The sequence below is a fragment of the Strongylocentrotus purpuratus genome, unplaced genomic scaffold (genome assembly GCF_000002235.5).
Source record: "Strongylocentrotus purpuratus isolate Spur 01 unplaced genomic scaffold, Spur_5.0 spur5_contig_851, whole genome shotgun sequence".
In the NCBI taxonomy this organism is placed as follows: Eukaryota; Metazoa; Echinodermata; class Echinoidea; order Camarodonta; family Strongylocentrotidae; genus Strongylocentrotus; species Strongylocentrotus purpuratus.
The window spans coordinates 226,240-246,144 of NW_022145559.1; the positions used below are offsets into that span (position 1 = coordinate 226,240).

The window sequence follows — 19,905 nt, forward strand, 5'->3', positions numbered from 1 at the left end:
AAGACTGCACAAGAGAGATACGATGAAGTCTTTACTTGCAGCTGGTGGTCTTTATGAACAGGTTCTGCAAGTAAATATACTGGTCTAGATTTGCTCTGAATCTTCTTTATTTCATGTCAAAACAAAGATATCCAATGACATGATAGCATGTAAAGAGATGCGGGGGCAAGCAGTCTGATGGATTGAGAAGATAATAAGCTATAAATCCAATTTTCTTTGGACTAAAATGATAGATTAGCTTATTAGTGTGGGAGTAAAAGTTATCTAAAAAAAAGGATAAAGGTGATGAAAATCTCTCTCCTCAAATGAACAGTTTGTCATTCTGAGAGAAAACTGAAATCCCTACAGAAACAAGATGATAATGGATCCACCCACAAAGTTTGAAAGGTTCTTTCACATAATACATAATAATAATAATAATAATAATAATAATAATAATAATAATAATAATAATACATAATACATAATAAGCGCTATATAAATATAATGTATTATTTATTATTATTATCTTGAGGCAGCAGGCAGCAAAAAACCCAGTGAAGAATCACCTGGCTTGAGAGAGTCCACAGGAGTGGATCACAGATTGCCTTCTAAATATTAAGGTTGGTTAGAAACAAAAATTACATGTTCTAATCACCCCCAACGAATGAAAAGTTTTCTGTATCAAACTACAGCTTTTGATAATGACAAATGTGCAGATAGACAAGTATACAAAGCAGATTTGGTGCGTGCAGCTACTTCTTTTGATTCTCACTTGCCAAACAACTACATTCTAATTTCCCTCTCTCCCCCTCCCCCTCCCTTCCTTTATCTCTCTCTCTCTCTCCCCCCTCTCTTTCGCTTGCACCCTCCCCCCCCCCCCCCCATCTACCAACATATATACCTCTCTATCTTATTGTCTTTTTCTCAATCCATCTATTACGTTACAGAAACTGAACTTTGCTTATGGAACAGAGTTGACCCCTTCTATCTCTCATCAGACAATTTATTTTTTCCCTTCTGGTAAAGATTGGTTGCTATTTGACTCAAATCAATTGAAATGGAATAAAATCATTAAAGATAATTGAAAAAGCAGAACCTCGCCAGGGAGCTTGAATCTTGAATTCAAAGAGAAAGAAAAGATGTGCCTTACAGGAAGAAACTTGGAGAAGGGTTGAATTTCTGTAAACACTGCTGAAAGTGTTATTCTATCATAGGAGAGGGGTTGGCAGGGCAATGCAATCACCTTTGCCTGCCTCTACATCATGTAACATTGAGATATATTTCACAGCCATCTTCTCAGAGGCATATCAACGTATCTCTGGTTGGCAGGGAGGGGGGGGGGGATGCAAACATCCAAAAAATTATGTCACAAGCAAAAAGAAAAGCAAACAAATATAATAGTAAAAGATCAACTTCCTCCCCCTTTTCTTCCTGATATTATTTCTGCTTCTCTCCCCCCCCCCCCCCCCCCGTTTCCTCTCTGTCTTATTGGCATGGGGGATGGGGATTGTGCCCCTGAGCCCCCTGAGTATGCCATTACCTCTATAATACAATGCTCTAGAATGAAATTCACTTCTCTAATCACATTTTATGTTTTAGGGGAATCCCGTCTAATGCAATGTCACATATCCAAATTGTTATGGACTCAAAACCACCAGTAAAAACCACTCAGAACCAGAAGGAACCAGTAAGAACCAAAATGAATGAGTAAGAACATACATGTCTTCTCAGCAGTCCAGCATCATGATCACTGTAACCAACATCAATTTTTATCTTCCTATTGTGTACCAGATTTTACATATATTGCAGCAAATTTAAAGGTAAAGACCAGTAATGGTCATGCGATTGCATTGTGAAAGAAACGTTGTGGAATTGATCAGAAAAGGTTGATTATCTAGCATATAAGTATTGGTGTGTACTGCAAGGTTCTGGAATCATCAAAATGACAAGAAATATGGCCCAGTCTTCGTAAAGTTACAAGCACTGTACACAGAAAGATGTATACGGGACTATACGCACACGTGCGCGACATGTGCGTTTATCTCTCACAGACCATGTAGATAGACTAATTTACCAAATATTTAATTAGTAGGCGGTTTCCCGGCAAAATCTTTATCATCATGTATTACTCAAAACATATTCTTTCACATGATTGGTAATAAGAGCTTCCATTTCATTTTGTGAAATTGGGGCGTTTCCAATACTGGTCTTTACCCTAAAGAAAGAAAAACAAAATTTTCATGGGCTTATATCTTTTGATATAAAATTAAGTCTAAATCTGAATATGTAATTGCAGCTAAGCATGACAAGTTAAGCCTAATTAAAAGAAAAAGTTGTATTTGAGTTTTAGTGGTCTTCATGATTTTTTTGTCATTTCACATTCCTGTACATGACTGTTGGTTTTTATGTTGAGTACCCAATAAAAAAAATGTTAAAAAATAAATACCAAAAAAAAAAGATTCTTTACTATCTACTTTAGATATGAACACAGCAGCTTATCTGACATAGTGCATGCTCTGGGGGTGTTTCACAAAGCCTTCAATTACAAATGACAAAAATCAGTGACAAATCTGCTGTTAACCAATTAGAACCAAGGATTTCACTAGCTTTTTTAACAAAAACTGTCTTTTGTCACTGATGACCAATTTTGTGAAACACTCCCCTGGACTTTGTTTCTTCAAAGATATAGGGATAGGAATAGGGCTATCATGGGGTTTTGAGGGTCGTTCAGATATGCGCAAAAAATACACCACTGTTTTTAAAATGTGTAAATGAATGGGAACTGTGAGCAACAAAAAACCTGCAGACATTTACTGAGCTAGGTGTTATCATGGTTATAAAATGTATGCACAGAAATGCAACACAAATTACACTTTACGTCATCAGATAAATGAAAAACAAAAGTTTGCTGCATCAACACAAAAATGGCCATTGAGCCAGTTTAGCTTGGTTCAGGGTCAAGATTAGATATTTGGTAGAGTAAGGTCAAAGGTTGAATTTGGTCTTTACAGGCAGGTGGTCTTTCTATCAAGGCGGTCGCTAAAGCAGGTTAGATGCATGCCGTCAAAACTTTTCAGAACATCAAAATGAAAACAAATTACTTTCTATCTATCTATCAGGCTATAGTTCATCCAGACGTTGGACAAAGCCCTCCTCATAACATTCCATTCTCTTCTGTCTCTAGCTGTCCTAGTCCAAGCGGCCGTTCCCATGTATGATGTTAGGTCATCTCTCCATCTTCTCTTCTGCCTTCCTCTTCTTCTCTTTCCCATCCTTGGTTGCAATTCTGCTACAAATTACCTTATACCTTGCTAAAAATACAGAAATAGACATCATCACAAACAAATAAACCCACAAACAGAACTACATGTTATACATACCTCGTGTGACTTGGATGTGTGTGCTACAAAGCCTCCTCCATGGATGTGTATAAGAAGACCTTTAGACATGGGGCTGGGAGGTTTCTCTATCTTTTGTTTGGCTTTCTTGGAGCTCTTACCCATCTGCTGGAAAGCTATCTCTTCAGCTTCATTCAACCATCCCTGAGAGGGAGAGAGAGAGAAATAGGGGGAGGGAGAGAGAGGGGGAGAGAGAGAGGGAGGGAGGGAGGGGGAGAGACAGAGAGAGAGAGAAAGAGAGAGAGAGAAAGAGAGAGAGAGAAGGAGAGGGTAAAGAGAGAAGGAGAGGGGAGAGAGAGAGAGAGAGGGGAGAGAGAGAGGGGGAGAGAGAGTAGGGGGAGAGAGAGAGTGAGAGAGAGAGAATTTTTTTTTTTATAGAGATAGAGAGAATGAGAATGTAAGAGAGAGACAATAATAATTTACAGCACTAACATATAGAAATATAATGGATTTACCACTTTGTTTGTCAAGAGCCGGACGGGTGATATCTCTTTTTATAGATAGTTACGGGCCTTAAGGCTCTCAGCTTTATTCCTTTTCATTATTACATCTGTTTGAATGCATTCCTTAAGAAACAAAAATTAAGCATCTATCATACATTCAATATTCCTTTTTTCAATGTTAAATGTTTACAGATCAATTTACTAAAATAAATAATCATAAGCATAGACAATTACAGTGATGATAAAATACTGCATAACAAATTGCTCATTATTTCCTTCATATAGTCTTTATTTTGCTACCAGGAGCTCCATATACCTTTGTCCTTAGATGAACCTGTATGGGCAAGTGCACATATATATTGTAGCTAGGCAATATAGTTTGGATTATCCCAGTCAATATTTACATACTATTGCCCCTTGAAGCTAGTCAGAATGTTATTATTGCTTGGGAGTCACCTGTGCCTAGAGGGGGGAAGTCTATTTTAATCATGATGACCATCAACCCTCTCCGCTCCCTTACGCATCTCATTGGGATCCAACATGTAGGTGCAGACCAATGCACAGTTTCCTTGATGTACACGTTATAAAACCTCTTCAACTCAAGTTGTAAATTCTTTTATCTTATCTTCTCTTTCTCCTTATCTTCCTGTAACTGTCTTTACCTTAATATCTTATCTATATCTTTCCTCTGTCCTCTGTTGTTGAGAATGTATATACATTGTTTGTTTATATACAAAGTTTGTATCTTGTTTATGATATGTATTTATTTGGGAATCATTCTAATCAAGCCAATTGTGGCCTTTATGCATCCTCACTTGCTTTTATCTTATGTTCATCATAACAAACAAACATGTATATACTTTTGAGGTTTTTTAAAAAGAGTGAAATAAATGAAATTAAATATTCAAACATTTGACAAGTGGTTGAGAATCGTCCGCTTAGAGCCAGAAGAGCTTGAGTTCTGTGTGAAATGAACTGAGTTAAAGCCCTTCTGATTCCAAACAGACAATGTAATTGTCTACACCATTTAAAAACACTTTTAGATCAATGCCCAATTACACTACTTCATTGAATTAATAATAAAATAGTATCTCTGATCAACCGGAATACTGTAGGCAAAACCAACTCAGTAATGTTGTAGACAAAAATCTAAAAGGATGGACAAAAATAAATATACTTAAACCAGGTCAGTATTATTTAAGAATCTCCAACGAGGTTTACATGTATCTCCCACAGGAGTCTAGCCCCCAGACATTAGAAATAGGAAATGAAATTTCATTTTAACACGATCACATTTCAGAAAAAGCGGTATTAAACCAGATAACAGGTTTATTTTTAACTCCGCGCAGCTAGGCTAAATAAAGATGTGCATAGATCTACCCATACAGCTGAACAATAACACCCTTATTTTCATCGTCTTCATCATCGACCTAGAAATGTGAGGCTCTCGATCAATCCCCTTGCTGCGTTTAGATGACTAGGATTCATCCTATGATCAATTGGACAAACAAATTTTCGCCCGTTCGGCACGTACATGGAGACTGTTATTGTTAAAAGGTTGCCATGGTTACAAGTTACCAATAAATTGCCGAGAGAGAGAGAGCCATCCAGGCAGAAACATGTTAAGACTCATTTCCTTAATTGAAATGAAGCGTGTGACATCTTACCCATGAATATATGGGGTTTAGATGGTTTTATTTCTGATTGTAGGCTATTTTGAGATACATGTTCATTTTATGAGTTCATTTGCTTCAATAGACATGAAACAAACAGGCAACCGAGTCTCCAAGTCTAAGCCCGCACATACAGTCATGTAAATTCTGCAAACATTGACAAGATTAAGCATCTGATGCTGAGAGAATGGAGAGCATTGACTCCATGAATAGTGCACTTAATAAATAGTCAATGAACTTCTGGCTTCTGGTGACACAATCATCTTGGATTTTAATGTGTAAATCCTGTCCTTCGATCTATTTCAATCTATGAATATTGAGATTCTTTCAGACTTCATTTGTGCAACTATAGACAATAACCTGGCACATTGCCACTCCTGGCACTCTATTATTATGACCCTGGCTTTAACATGGCTGCCATTACAGCGCTCTTGCACTTTAAAGAATTAATACCGTTTACAACATGTACATCACCTGGGTGGAGTGTGGAAAATGTAGATGAATGTCTTGCCGAAGGACATTAGTGGTGTGACATGGATTTGAACCGTGTACCTTGTGGTTCACTATCAGGGGACTTATCCCTGGACCACAACGCACATTTAGACCGATACAATTCTGCTCCAATAGTCATCCCTTGCATTCATTGCACATTTCTATGTAATCTATTGGATGCCAAGTAAATGTTTTTGTTTTTCTGTAAGGTTTATTTTATTCATTCTAGCTGTACATAAATGATTTCATTAGGTGATTGGTGCACATTAAACATTAAAAGCAGACTAGCCAGCAGCCATAAAGTCTGCTGCCCTACATTCATTCTATGATGAAGAGAGCTCAAGTTACCCATCCAGAGTAAATAATGAAGTTAATCAATTACAATCATATTTTGAAATTCTCTCTCTATGCCTGTGAGCAATGTCTACATGTATAGAAGCAGTGACGAATCAGTCTTAATTGAGCTATCATTAATTTCAAACAAAGGGAGTGAGTGATCACACAATCAGCTACACTGATCAAAAGATTATCACCAATGTAATATAGTATTGGTAAAAGCAAATCTAAATATGGAACAAAAAAAATATGAATGCTGGGTGATTAAAATGTTTTTTTTTTACTATTTCAATTGTATTAATCATGATTCTCATTAAAGAGAATGGAAGGGGGTCAGAATGAGAGATTCAGGCAAAGAATGGAAGTAGAAGTAGAGAGTAGTAGAAAAGGAATACAGGAAAGAGATGAAAAAAGAATAGAGGAAAAGGACAAGAGAGAAAAGGCAAAGTAACCTGCATACTTAGTTGAATCTTTTCATCTACCATTAAATAGAACATCTTTTGCACAAAAGACTTTTTTTTTTACAGATCCAAAACTGTGGAATTCTCTTTCGAATGATATTATACAGTGTAATTCGATACAAATTTTCAAAAGGATGCTTTTTTTCTGAATAGTTACTAGGCTATTGCACTCCCCAATCAAATATAATTTGTAGTGTGACTTTATGCAACTTTGATTGTTTCTTTTTATAAACATGTATGTATTTATCAATGTTTTGCATTTAAAAATGATTTTGTTTGTATTACTGAATCAGTTATTGTTATTGTTGTTTTGTTTTTCTCATAAAATAATAATTCATAATAATTACTTTTACAGGGGGGCTTACACCCTACAAGCTCTGCTTTTTAGTCGGCCCTCCTTCCCTTTTAATTTCATGTTTATATTTTTAATGTATTGTATTGTGCAAATTGATCTATATGTATATAAATATCATTGTAAATATGAACGATTGAAAGAGGAAAATAAATGAATTGAATTGAAATTGAATTGAATTGAAATTGAATTGAATTGAATTGAATAATGAAATGAAAGAAGCATTGCCTCAGTTGTTATCATCTACCTGTTGAATCATACATCACAGGTTTGATCCCAGTCCATGGGTTCAACTAAAGCCTTCAATTTGTGTTACCGGTATGCAAAAGCAGTGAAAAAAACTTTATAGTGTAAAACACTCTATTCTTTGAATAGGACATTAGATAGTGGCCCTGTATGGAGGAAAGTCACCAACTAAAATGGATATTTAGAACCAACTGATCTCTTTGTGAAAGAGTAAGGGAGAAACTCAGGTAACGTGGAGTGGAGTGCATCCCACTCAGTTTATAACATACAATATCAACTGGGACCCATCTCACAAAGAGTAGATATCAATCACATCTTATTTGTAATTGATATCAATAGTAACTTGCGAAATGCGGGTTGTCTTAGTATTATAAAGAGTTGCGATTGATTCAAGTCTTCCGCAACTTAAAATTAATCGCAACTGTATACTTACGAGATAGGAGTTGTGAATAATTTCAAGTTGCGACTCATTCAAATCAATTGCAACTCGTTATAAGATGAGGCCATGGTGTCTGTGTTGTGTTGGTGTAGGCTCGCCTACCTTTTAAAAAAAATTCCCGTCAGAAAGTGATAACCGACGACTAAAAGTGATAATGCTCGGCTGAGATGCATGTCTCTGACGCATACATAATTAACAATGAAATGCACTTAGTTTCAAACGGCAAGGACATTGATGCGCACACTGAAACATGTACCACACTGATTGGCTATGCTTATGTTCTGGGGTGCCATTTAAGGCAAACGACTTTGCGGCTCTTCGCATTCTGATGAGGTATTTTGCTTACTTGTGGACTAAAAGTCATATTGCCTACTTGCAATGCATATATTTATATTTCATAAAACAAATATTTCATGTAATGCTGCTCATGCCTAAGTGATATGCACTGCACTTGGTTAAGTCACAATGGACCTGATAATAAGCTTTATCTGACTTAATCTACATGGAGTGCACATTCATTAATGCCCTCGCAAACATGAATTATTTGTATAACGAAGTGACTAAATGTATCTTACCTGGCCTTCTCTCTCTACGAAGCATAGTAATCTGATCTGAACCGGAGCTGGTCCTGTATGAGCGCAGGGGGGAGTGATGGTAGCTGTCTCACCTTCACCGTCGCTTCGTTCCATCTCAAAGTTATGAGGCTGTATCTGGATTAATTTATTGACTGCTACAGACCCAGCCATCAGGTTGCACATCTCCTATAATAACAAAGAAAAAAGAAAAATGAAATACAATCATTAGACACTCAGTCAAACCATCAAATTCTTCATCTACTCCTTTGTTTTGGCGCTATAATTTAAATCATTGAACTGGTCCATTGTGTTGTTTTTGTTTCTTTTCTTTTGTTCGAAAATGTTGTAACTAAATTCATTTTTGTTTCGATTTGGATTATTTACATTCTGTATGTTTGTAAATTTTGTATTTGTGTTGTAGGGCCTCCACGGAAAACAGTATTTAACTACTGATGGAGCCACCCTACTAAAAAAAAACTAATAAATAAAACCTGCTTTAGTGACCACCTGTATACAAAGACCACATTTCTTTTGTTTCCCTTGAAGAAAATGGTTTCTCATTGAAACATGTACTACTGAAAGGAACCTGTACATGAAGACCACCTGCCTTTAAAGACCATTTTTCTTGTCTCCCTTGGGTGGTCTTTATAGACAGGTTTTGCTGTATATTCATCACCTTTACAGCAATTTGTCCGTTGAGAGACAGAAGGGTTGAATTTGAATACAATCATGGTTTGCTGAGAATAAGAATGGTGCGAACTCATATTATAACATGGATGAACAGAGAGAGGAGTAAGAGAGAGAGAGAGATAAAGAAAGAGAAAGAGGCAGAAAGAGACAGAAAGGGAGAGATCGAGAGAGAGGGAGAGGTGGGAAGGAAGGATGAGAGGGGAGAACAAGGGAAAGAGAAGAGAAAGGATTTACAGTGAGAGAAGGGAGGAAAGGAGATGGCGGGAGATAGGGGAGATGGAAGGAGAATGAGGCTAGAAGAAGACTAGTTTAGCATAAAAAGATAAAGATAGAGATGGACATAATAGAGAGTAAGAGAGAGAGAGAGAGAGAGAGAGAGAGAGAGGGGTGATAGAGAGAAACAGATATTACGTGATTAAAAAGACATGCACACTGACTTTTCTTCTCTCTCAATATGATCAGTAGATTTTACTACCTAGACATTATTATGAAGATGCCACTCCATAGAGTCCATACTGACTGACCGCCTCATCATACCATGTCATGGATGAGATGATACATTCATTCCAGAGTTCCTATCACATCACTTTCCCCCTGTCCACACACAACATTTTCCGTGATTAGGCCGGACTAGTTATACTGTTTCGCAATAGTTTTACGATGAAATTGTGTGTGTGGACGCTCACTAACGATACGTCGTATAACAAAACGTAGTCTAACGAAACGCAGTTTTGGGCATCATTTTGAACTAGAACTCAATAACGAATCTCGCCTAATCACGCCTAATCACAGAAGGTGTTGTGTGTGGACGTAACTAGTGTAACTAGCGTAACTAACTGGGGGGGGCTTAACGTGACCTCGTGCAAAAGGAGATCTGACCTCTCATTTCCGTTTCCATTTCATGACCGCAGTAGCAAACTGCGCACCTATACGACATTTCGCTGTAGAGTTTCAGGATTACTTTCTTCTGTGTGTGGACATCCTGGAATTTATACGATGATTATTTATACGACGTTTCTTGTGTGTGGACACTCTGAAATTTATACGATGATTCTTTATACGACGTTTCGTTATAGAGTTTCGGGATAAATTGTTTTGTGTGTGGACACGCTGTATGAGTGTCAATGATTAAAACCATCAAACCATGCACTAATCCACTTAGGTTTTACATCACCACTCACAAGGCCTGTTTACATCAGGCCACCATAAGGCCTGTTTTCATCAGCTCCAGTTTGCCAAATAACCTGCTATATTCAGACTCGGGATATTGTATCTCCACCCGACCGATACGCTCATCAGTAAAATAAAAGCTTGCTGGAAATCATTCATCTTCAACAAAAAAACTACAACAGAACTCTCATGTGCACATAGCGTCAGGCCTTCTCACCTTGATCTCCTTATCTGTCTATGCTCATTACTCAGCCCCTATACACTTTCCACCAAAATCGTTTGGTCCATGCCATTTATTTGTAATCTTGAACATTCATTGTGAGTTTTGTTAGGTGATGTGAGAATCTATTTTCTATCAATACCAGAACTTTAGCTTTCAAAGGTAAAGACCAGTTTTGGAAACACCCCCTTCTCAAAAAATGAAATGGAAGCTCTTATCGCCAATCATGTGAAAAAATATGTTTTGACTACTATGTGATGATACAAATTTTGCCGGGAAACTGCCTACTAATTGATATATTTGGTAAATTATCATATCTATCCAGCCTTCTATCTGGTCTGGATGGATATAGCGTAGTCCCATTTACATCTTTCTGTGTACAGTGCTTGTAACTTTACCAAGACTGGGCCAAATTTCTTATCATTTTGATGATTCCAGAACCTTGCAGTACACAATATGCTAAATGATCAACCTTTTCTGATCAGATTCAGATTCACAATGCAATCGCACGACCAGAACTGGTCTATACCTTTAAGCTTACCGTATCTTTAAAACGAGAAGGTTTACAAATAGTCTGCTCCTACTCTTCAAATATGCTTCTACTCTCTTACTACTCACAATCCTCAGGGTACAATGTAGATCTAAGTCAAGATGAATGAACCTGATGGATTTCAGCATGTTTATTTGTATAGAACTCTCAGCCATTTCCGCTGTGCAACCTGAATTTTTGGCGAACTGCACAAATTAAATGTTTGTAATACAATCCTTAGATGAATTCAGACCACTCATGCATCAAATAACAGAAGGTTTTAATGCATGTAAAGTATCTCGTTTGTGAGCTTCAAAGAATTAATAAAGCAGCACTGGAAGCATAAAGACAGGATTGCAACAGGATAATACCAATATTTGAAACTCTTTTCGTTTAAAGGTAAAGACCAATTTTGGAAATGCCCCCCCCCCCCTCTCAAAAAATGAAATGGAAGCTCTATTACCAATCATGTGAAAGAATATGCTTTGACTAATACGTGATCATACAAATTTTGCTGAGAAACCACCTACTAATTGATATATTCGGTAAATTATTATATCTATTTGGACCTGATAGATATAATGCATGTGTCGCGCACGTGTGGGGGTAGTCCCATATACATCTTTCTGTGTACAGTGCTTGTAACTTTATCAAGACTGGGCCAAATTTCTTATCATTTTGATGATTCCAGAATCTTGCAGTACACACCAATACTTATATGCTAAATGATCAACCTTTTCTGATCGATTCCACAAAGTTTCTTTCATAATGCAATCGCATGACCAGAACTGGTCTATACCTTTAAATCCTTTATTTATCCCGAAACCCAAAACTTTATCTATAATTGTACTTTGAGTGATACATGTACTTTCTCTTTGCTTTCTCACATTTTACATTTGTCAACATCGGTGCTCCCATTGAATTTCAACTAGCACCTACGGCCATACAATGGTAGCTGCGACCACAAAAATCTCGGAATATGCAGCTCTGATAGATAATTTCCAAACGGGAATAGAAAATCAGTTGATTTTAGTCAAGAGACATCGTTTTAAAGCTAAAGTAATATTAATCTTGAGAGGGAGCTATACAACATAAAGAGTTTATTATTTACACTTTCATCACTTTAGACTCGAATTTAACCGCGACAACGATCATTGAATATTGTAGGATCGCATATGCTTCCAATATGTTCATTTGGACCAAATTCATGACCCCTTTAAACTTTGTATTTCCTGCAATTGTGCGTATCCATGTTTGAAGTCATGTAGCAGAACAGCACAACATACCAGAACCCTTCCGCCAGCCGTATGACGAAATGTACTTTTACTTGATAACATTTCAGCACTGCAACTACAGCAAGACGATAACTACTATGTTCAATACACTTCAAACATGTCAGGATTATTCATGAATCTACCGGTAGTCTAACCATTATACTAACAATGTTATAAGCACTCTCATGAGACCAACATTTTTCAAATTGGCTGTGATGCAAATATTGTTCATGTAAGTGCAAATGTATCTCTAGAGGTGTATTATGCACCATGGAAAATATGCACATCCTTAATTGAACAACCACAGACTATAATACTGCACTCCCGTTACCATGGTTATACCTCTTATCCAATCCTTCTTATTGGAACTAAAAACATTAATTCAGGTAATACGCCACTGTACTATCCTGTGTTGTCCAAAAACAAGAATCACTTACTGGGAAATGTTGGTTTGTTCATAAAACTAGTAAAGCCCAAATAACAAATATTTTTCAGTTTCTCATCCCCTCCTACTGCCCCCCCCCCCCTTTTTTTGGCGGGGGAGGGGGGGGGCTCAAGTTTTTGTATTTGAATTTTTTCTTTCTAAAATTGAATATATATTAGTCTGAGTACTTCTACACGGTAGGAACGATGGGGTCAACAAAACTCATTAAAATACTGCAATTCATCCATGTTTTAGCCTTTGTAGTACTGTCTAAATGTAAATAAAATAGCCAAAATACCATTTTTATGGACAGAAAAAACAAATAACATAGAACCCCTCCTCATTTTTAAAATTTTGAAGAAACTAGGAATCAGTTTCATTTGGTGTAATTTGATATTATTTGATGATGATGATGATGATGAACAGCATTTGTATGGCGCCATATATCTGTTTCAAAGAACATTCAAAGGTGCAAGCTCCTCCAATAAAATTAGCATTTAAAGTCTGAAGGAAGATGTGAAATTCCACATATACTGTATGTACTTCTGTCTTCCGAGGTTTAGAATATAGAGGTATCTTCACAACGTGGTACAGGTCAGAATTGTGCAGGCTAAAACATACTACATAACGACTATTAGTATCTAGTGCTATAAAAAGGAAGTCCATGTATTTTAGTTGTTCAACTTCTTGTCCACTACCTTTTGAATTGATTTCTAAACAAACATTTTCAAAATGATATGTTCCAATTACAATAATCTAAAATTAACAAATATATAAATTATATAAATATAAAAGGAATATTTTTAAATGCTTATTCAAAGAGGTAAGCATTTTTCTGCTGTCTTAATTCAGAGAGCACAATGTCTGATGCAAACAGGGCTCTGTAATATGATCGGTAATATGATCCCTGATATGATTCATAACATGGACTGTCGCACTGAAGGTATGAGAATGAAGTAATGACTGGCCATAAATCATCTTGCTATCAACCTAGAATCATCCATGGAATCAGATCAGACAAAGACCCAGTGAGTTGAATGTTAATATCCTCTATAGGGGCATCCATGGAATCAGATCAGACAAAGATCCAGTGAGTTGAATATTAATATCCTCTATTGGAGTATTCACACTGCAATAAAAAAAAAACATTAGCTTTTCTCACTTTAAGGAATTTGGTCGGTCCCATAAACACAACACCAAAACCCCGCCTCTTGAGTGTGGTATTTTATAACCCTAGCTGAAACTCTCCTCCCATGCAGAGCAGCGACAAGTGGAACAAGTAAATAACTCAACCCCCCCCCCCCCCCCCCCCCGAAAAAAAAAAAAGGATTTTCAAACACTGATGTTTTTTTAATGGGTTATTTCCAGTAGTTTAACAAATGATGGTTTTTAAAATTTGGTTTTTTGCAATGTAAATGGGCCTTATTTGAAGTCAGAAGAGCATTGAAATCAATATTACAAACTTTACGATAGATTTCACAATCTTTTGGCTCTGAACGGATGATATAAAGAATGGTAGGAAGAAAATGATAAAACGATAACAAAAAAAAATTACACAAGGAAAGGTGATAGAAGGAAGAAACAAAGAATAATAAAAACAAAGAATAACATAAAAGAAGGTAAAAGAAGGAAGAAACAAAGAATATGGAAAGATAGAAAGAAAGCTTTACATCTTTAAATGAACTAGTTTTAAAGTGTGAATTCAACTTATAAAAGCTCCTATCTAAGACCCGCCGCCATGTTAAGAATAATGCATTCAACTGTTTACGGGTTAATTTTCAATTGTCAGAATTCAGGTTGTGTATTAAAGTTGTTGTTTAGTCAGACATACCTCATACTGTCAATGTTTAAAGGTCATGTTATGCAGTATTGGTAAGCCCTTCCTCATCAGGCACTCACTAACAACCAACCACAGGAGGAGGTATTGACAAATCTATTAGCCACTTAATACAGCTAAATGGAAATCCAAAAGCATGAACTTTAAAAGATTTCTAGAATATCATCTATCCTAAAGGATTGTCCACAAACATGTATGTCATGGTTTACTGCAGCGTTGTATAAAGCATTCTTAAAGGTATTGGGTAACTTTGCCTCTGATTCTAAACAAAATCCTGGATTTAGCTCATGCTGCAATCATACTTATAAACATTCATGTCAAAAAATGAATCCCTTGACTTTTATAAGCCAATAGCATGTTTGATTGGAATTCTAAATTTCAAAAACCATTATCCCAACGGTTTCTTATATTAACAGTCTATTTGGGAAAATGAGTATGATAAAACCGGTCAATCAAAGATTTTTACTTTTTTGAAGCACTTCATGATCGTTTTGAAGCGCAATTTTGTTTAGGGCTTCAATATTATACCATATCACAGACACTGATAACACGTACATGTAGGTCCATGCATCTCAGATTTGACATTGTTCAATAATGCCTTTAAAGATGAAGTCGAGTTCTGGTCATGCGATTGCAATGTGAAAAAAATGGTGTGGAATCGACCAGAAAAGGTTGATCATCTAGCATATAAGAATTTGTGTGTATTGCAAGGTTCTGGAATCATCAAAATGATAAGGAATTTGGCCAAATCTTTGTAAATTTACAAACACTGTACACAGAAAGATGTATATGGGACTACACGAACATGTGCCGTAAAAATCCTACCCTGGATTTTTACGATGTTACATGACATATTTAGAATATGAAGGCATTTGAAGAGCCATGCTTTTCAGGGAACATGTCTTATCTGATGTTCTTCTACACTTGCATAAGAATGATAATGCTCACAAATTATTTTTCACCTCTTCCCAGAACTCAACCTTCTCTTTAAGCATACTATGCTCCACATGTTTGTATCTTAGAATACACACATATATATGTGAAGGAATACATGTATGTACATGCAGCTAATGTTTTCATTTCACTTACCATTCTTTTAATTAAATAAAACCACTGAGGTAAACCATAATGATAACCACTGCATATACCATAGAGAGCCTTAAGTATCCTCATAAACACAACCTATATCAAAATGTCAGAATGTGGGAGTACATGAAGACGTCACAAGAATCCCCCTTCTACATGTACCCCCTCAGGCATATCCTCCTTAGCTAGAGATGTCTGAACAACAGCCCACTAATTCTGAACCCTGTTTCATAAAACGTGTCATGAAAAGCAAGTCACATGAACTGGTTTAAGAATTGTTATGAGCTACTGGAGTTGTTGGATTTAATTGGCTATGAGCAAGTGGGTTATAGAAATGAGACGCATTTATGAAAGACGGCCCTGATCAGAGGAAAGAAAATCTGGTGGAATTGTAAATAGAGCAAATGTCTTATCACCTCACAACTAGCTTGATCAAATTCACAGTGAAGATGACTTTCTCCAAACTTTGCTGTTGTTTTGTATTCACAGTTTACTTGATTTTGTCTTTGCCAAATAAATAATAACATCAATAATAATAATTGGGTGTCCTTTACAGACTGTCTGTGTTAGAGCATAAGACCCCTGTTACAGTAAGCAAAAGGCCTGGCCTAGCACTGTTCTGGAGGTAGTCTCGGCCGGCCTTTTCTCACTGTAAACGCACGCAGGGCCAGGCCGCGGCCCAATTGGTACCCCGGAAGTGAAAGTTTGCTGTGTATAGGAAATTGGGGAAAAGATTCACTGCAAATCGCGCGCGACCGGATCTGCACTGTGACCCCCCAAATAATCGTTTGTTTACATGCAGAGCGCCACTCTGACAAAATATTGAAAGGTTACAATTTAGGCCGCGGCCTGGCCTATAGCACTGTAAACGCACAAAATTGCGGGGCTGAGTAGGCCTGGCCAGGCCCTGGCCCTTTTCTCACTGTAAACGGGGTCCTAGTTTGGCCAATGAGTACTAATGCACCTAGATAGACTGTGCCATAATCTGAAGCTTGAGTTAATTCATCCCCTAAGAGGGCTTTGCTTGGCTCGGGCTAATTGGGACGATAAAGTTGAAAATACGCCCTATTTTCTTGAAGAAGAGCTGATCAGTCTCTTTACTTAAAGGTATAAACCAGTTTTGGAAATGCCTCCCTCTCAAAAAAATGAAATGGAAGCTCTTATTACCAATCATGTGAAAGAATATGTTTTGACTAATACGTGATCATACAAATTTTGCCAGGAAACCACCTACTAATTGATATATTTGGTAAATTATCATATTGATCCAGCCTGGATAGATATCGCGTAGTCACATCTTTCTGTGTACAGTGCTTGTAACTTTACCAAGACTTGGAAAAAAAATTATCATTTTGATGATTCCAGAACCTTGTGGTACACACCAATACTTTTGCTAGATGATCAACCTTTTCTGATCGATTCCACAACATTTCTTTCACAATGCAATCGCATGACCATAACTCAACTATCTCTTTAAGCTGAGGGTTGTTATGGTTAATGGGAATGCATCTTTAGAAAGGTGAGAGAAATAGATGTGATTGGTCTCTCTCCGGCTCAACCATTACATGATCTCTCAAGTGAGATGCTTATTAGCATCATCAATCAACAGACTACTTCAGCAGACAAGCTTTATCGTTCTGCCCCGTAAAAAAAGATCATTCAGGCTAGGAATCGTTGATGTGGGGCTTTCATGTTAAAAGCTTGTCAGAATTGCGATTCTTCATTGAGGGGAGAGAGCAGGAAAAAGAACATTCAGTTTGAGAAATTACCCTTACTCTCACGTAGTATACATGTCCATGTAGTGATGTATTAATAATAATAAAAATTGGATTTATATAGCACCTCTTCCAAAGGTTACAAGGAGCTGCTCTCCTAGACTTTCGACAATTTAAGAGGAGTTGTCTAGGTAAGTTTTCAGACATGACTATAGATTTGAATGTACAGTTTTTAGCTTTATTTCTTCCTTCATTGTTTTAAAGACCCTCAATATTACTGGGTCAGAAGGGATTAGACCACACAGCGAGGTCACTGACAGGTGGCTATCTCATTAACTCAGCTCTCAACTAACATAAGAAACAAAGGATCATGGGGGACCAACAGGAACTGATTGGGAAGTTTTCTATAAAGAGGGAGGAAGTAGCAACAAGTGGGGCTTTAAACTAGGAATCTTAATTTTTATATATTATATGATAATGATTTACAACTCACTATCTCTATCAGTCTTCATGGCCTAAACATGCAAAGTAATAATTCTCCAGTTTCTGTTTCACTCATAACAAATGGTAATTATCGACAATGACACTTGCAACTCCCATTTATTATGAACAATACTTGTATAGATTTAAATATCTTTCAATGCATTATCCATGTATTTTTAACGGAATGTAGTGATGGAACAACTTCAGCTCATTGCTGCATGTTGAACAATGCTTATCGTAATAAACCAATACATTACAATACAATACAAAACAATACAATACAATACAATACAATACAAAACATCACAATACAATACAATACAAAACATCACAATACAATACAATACAATACAATACAATACAATACAAAACATCACAATACAATACAATACAATACAATACAATACAATACAATACAATACAATACAAAACATCACAATACAATACAATAAAATACAATACAATACAATCAGTCACAAGATCCCTTCCTCTTAAACGTCAAGACAATCAAATTTATCTTGCTTGAACAAATTATTATCTACATATATATATATATTTAGTTATCAATTGTATACGCAGAAGCGGCAGAACTAGAGTTATGAAAGCCCGGCCCCTCCACTCCGTGAACGGAGGGATACAATGCATGTTACCAAAATGTCCTGTAAAGGGGTATTTTTCACGCACCAAAGTCTGGCTCTTAGTACACAAAAATCTGGCCCCTTTTGACTTTACACACCGGACTTAGGGGGGTGTTTTCAAAAGGAGGGAACATGCATGTATGCGTACCCTAAATAACACTGAGTGGGGGGCCAGGTATGAAAGTTATCAGTTTGAGCAATAAGCAAGGCATTAATAGATATTTGCCTCTCTAGATCCAGGAGTGAAATGGAAACCTAGTACGATGATGAAGCCAATGTGACTGGAAAATGTCGCTGAGGCTCTTTCAATCAACATATTTGACAGCAGTGGTGAAATACTTTTTTTTTCACCAAAGCTCTTTCAGGGTTAGTCTGAAAGCTCCGGTCTCAATATTGGTGTTTCACACCCTTTTGTTGTTGTCTGCTGTCACAACACATCTCATCCCAGTTTTTTCGATATCCAGGGGTGAAAGAAATTTGGGGTGATTTTGGGGGGGAAATGGCATCTAACAAAATTTGAGTAAGAAAATTGGAAAAAATATGGAAAGAAAGAGAAAAACAGAGAAAAGAAGAGAAAAATAGGGAAAATAAGTGAAAAATCAGGAAAAAGAAGAAAATCAAGAAAAATCAAGAAAAATCAAGAAAAAATCAGGGGGAAAAAATCAGGAAACCGATTTAAAATCAGGTAATTATCAGGCCTGTATATCAAATTGTAAAGTCTAGAATAAGCAAATCGGAAGGCAAACTGTTTGCCATCTCCAGCGAAGCTTGTTACCCCCCCCCCCCCCCCACACAATTGTGCATGTGGCAAGGGTTACCATCTGTGTATGGGGAAGGTTGACTAATGTTAGTTTTATTGAAGAATTCCCCATACATACCAGAACATTATTTCTGTCTATGTAAGGAGGTGCTGTCTATAGTAGATGTGAAGTTCCTTGCACAAAGTATTCACATTCTGTTTTACCAGAGATCTTTTAGAAATGTTATTCTAGATAAAGCTCTTTACAGAGTTTGGTAGAGCCAAATTGCCCACCAATCTTCTGTATTTATGTCACTGCTGTACATGTAGAAGCTAGAAAGACGTTACTTCATATACTTTGGTACAGATTTAATGCCTTTCAGGCTTTGGACCCACAATATTATGTGTTACGCTCTTCTGCCTCATGACAGACAAAATATATACAGTTAACAACTAAATTATTCATACCCCTCGTAAATTAGATGTTTTCTTGTTTTGATTAACTCATAAAGGAAAGGTTAGCTGGTTCAATTGGGGCTTTTGTTGAATACTTTTAGATGTAAGCTCTAATATGTCACATTCTCAAGAATCATAAATCGAGACAAACCAATGTCTCACATGCATACTTAAAAGGCTACAAAACTTGGTAAGAGTATGAATAATTCAGCTGTTAACTGTATATCCATCCTACTCAAATTATACA

The 19,905-nt window shown here is 36.7% G+C and overlaps 1 protein-coding gene across 2 annotated transcripts in view; it reads right to left on the bottom strand.

The window, feature by feature from the left end:
* The window catches only part of LOC115928003 (hormone-sensitive lipase-like), a 66,452-nt gene that overhangs the window by 17,722 nt on the left and 28,825 nt on the right, over window positions 1-19,905 (bottom strand). For both annotated transcript variants that reach the window (XM_030994501.1, XM_030994496.1), the window contains 2 exons: window positions 8,398-8,583; window positions 3,363-3,524 (listed from right to left, as the gene is read on the bottom strand). In XM_030994501.1, the coding sequence (XP_030850361.1) occupies window positions 3,363-3,524; window positions 8,398-8,583 (348 nt within the window). The remainder of the gene's footprint in view (window positions 1-3,362; window positions 3,525-8,397; window positions 8,584-19,905) is intronic.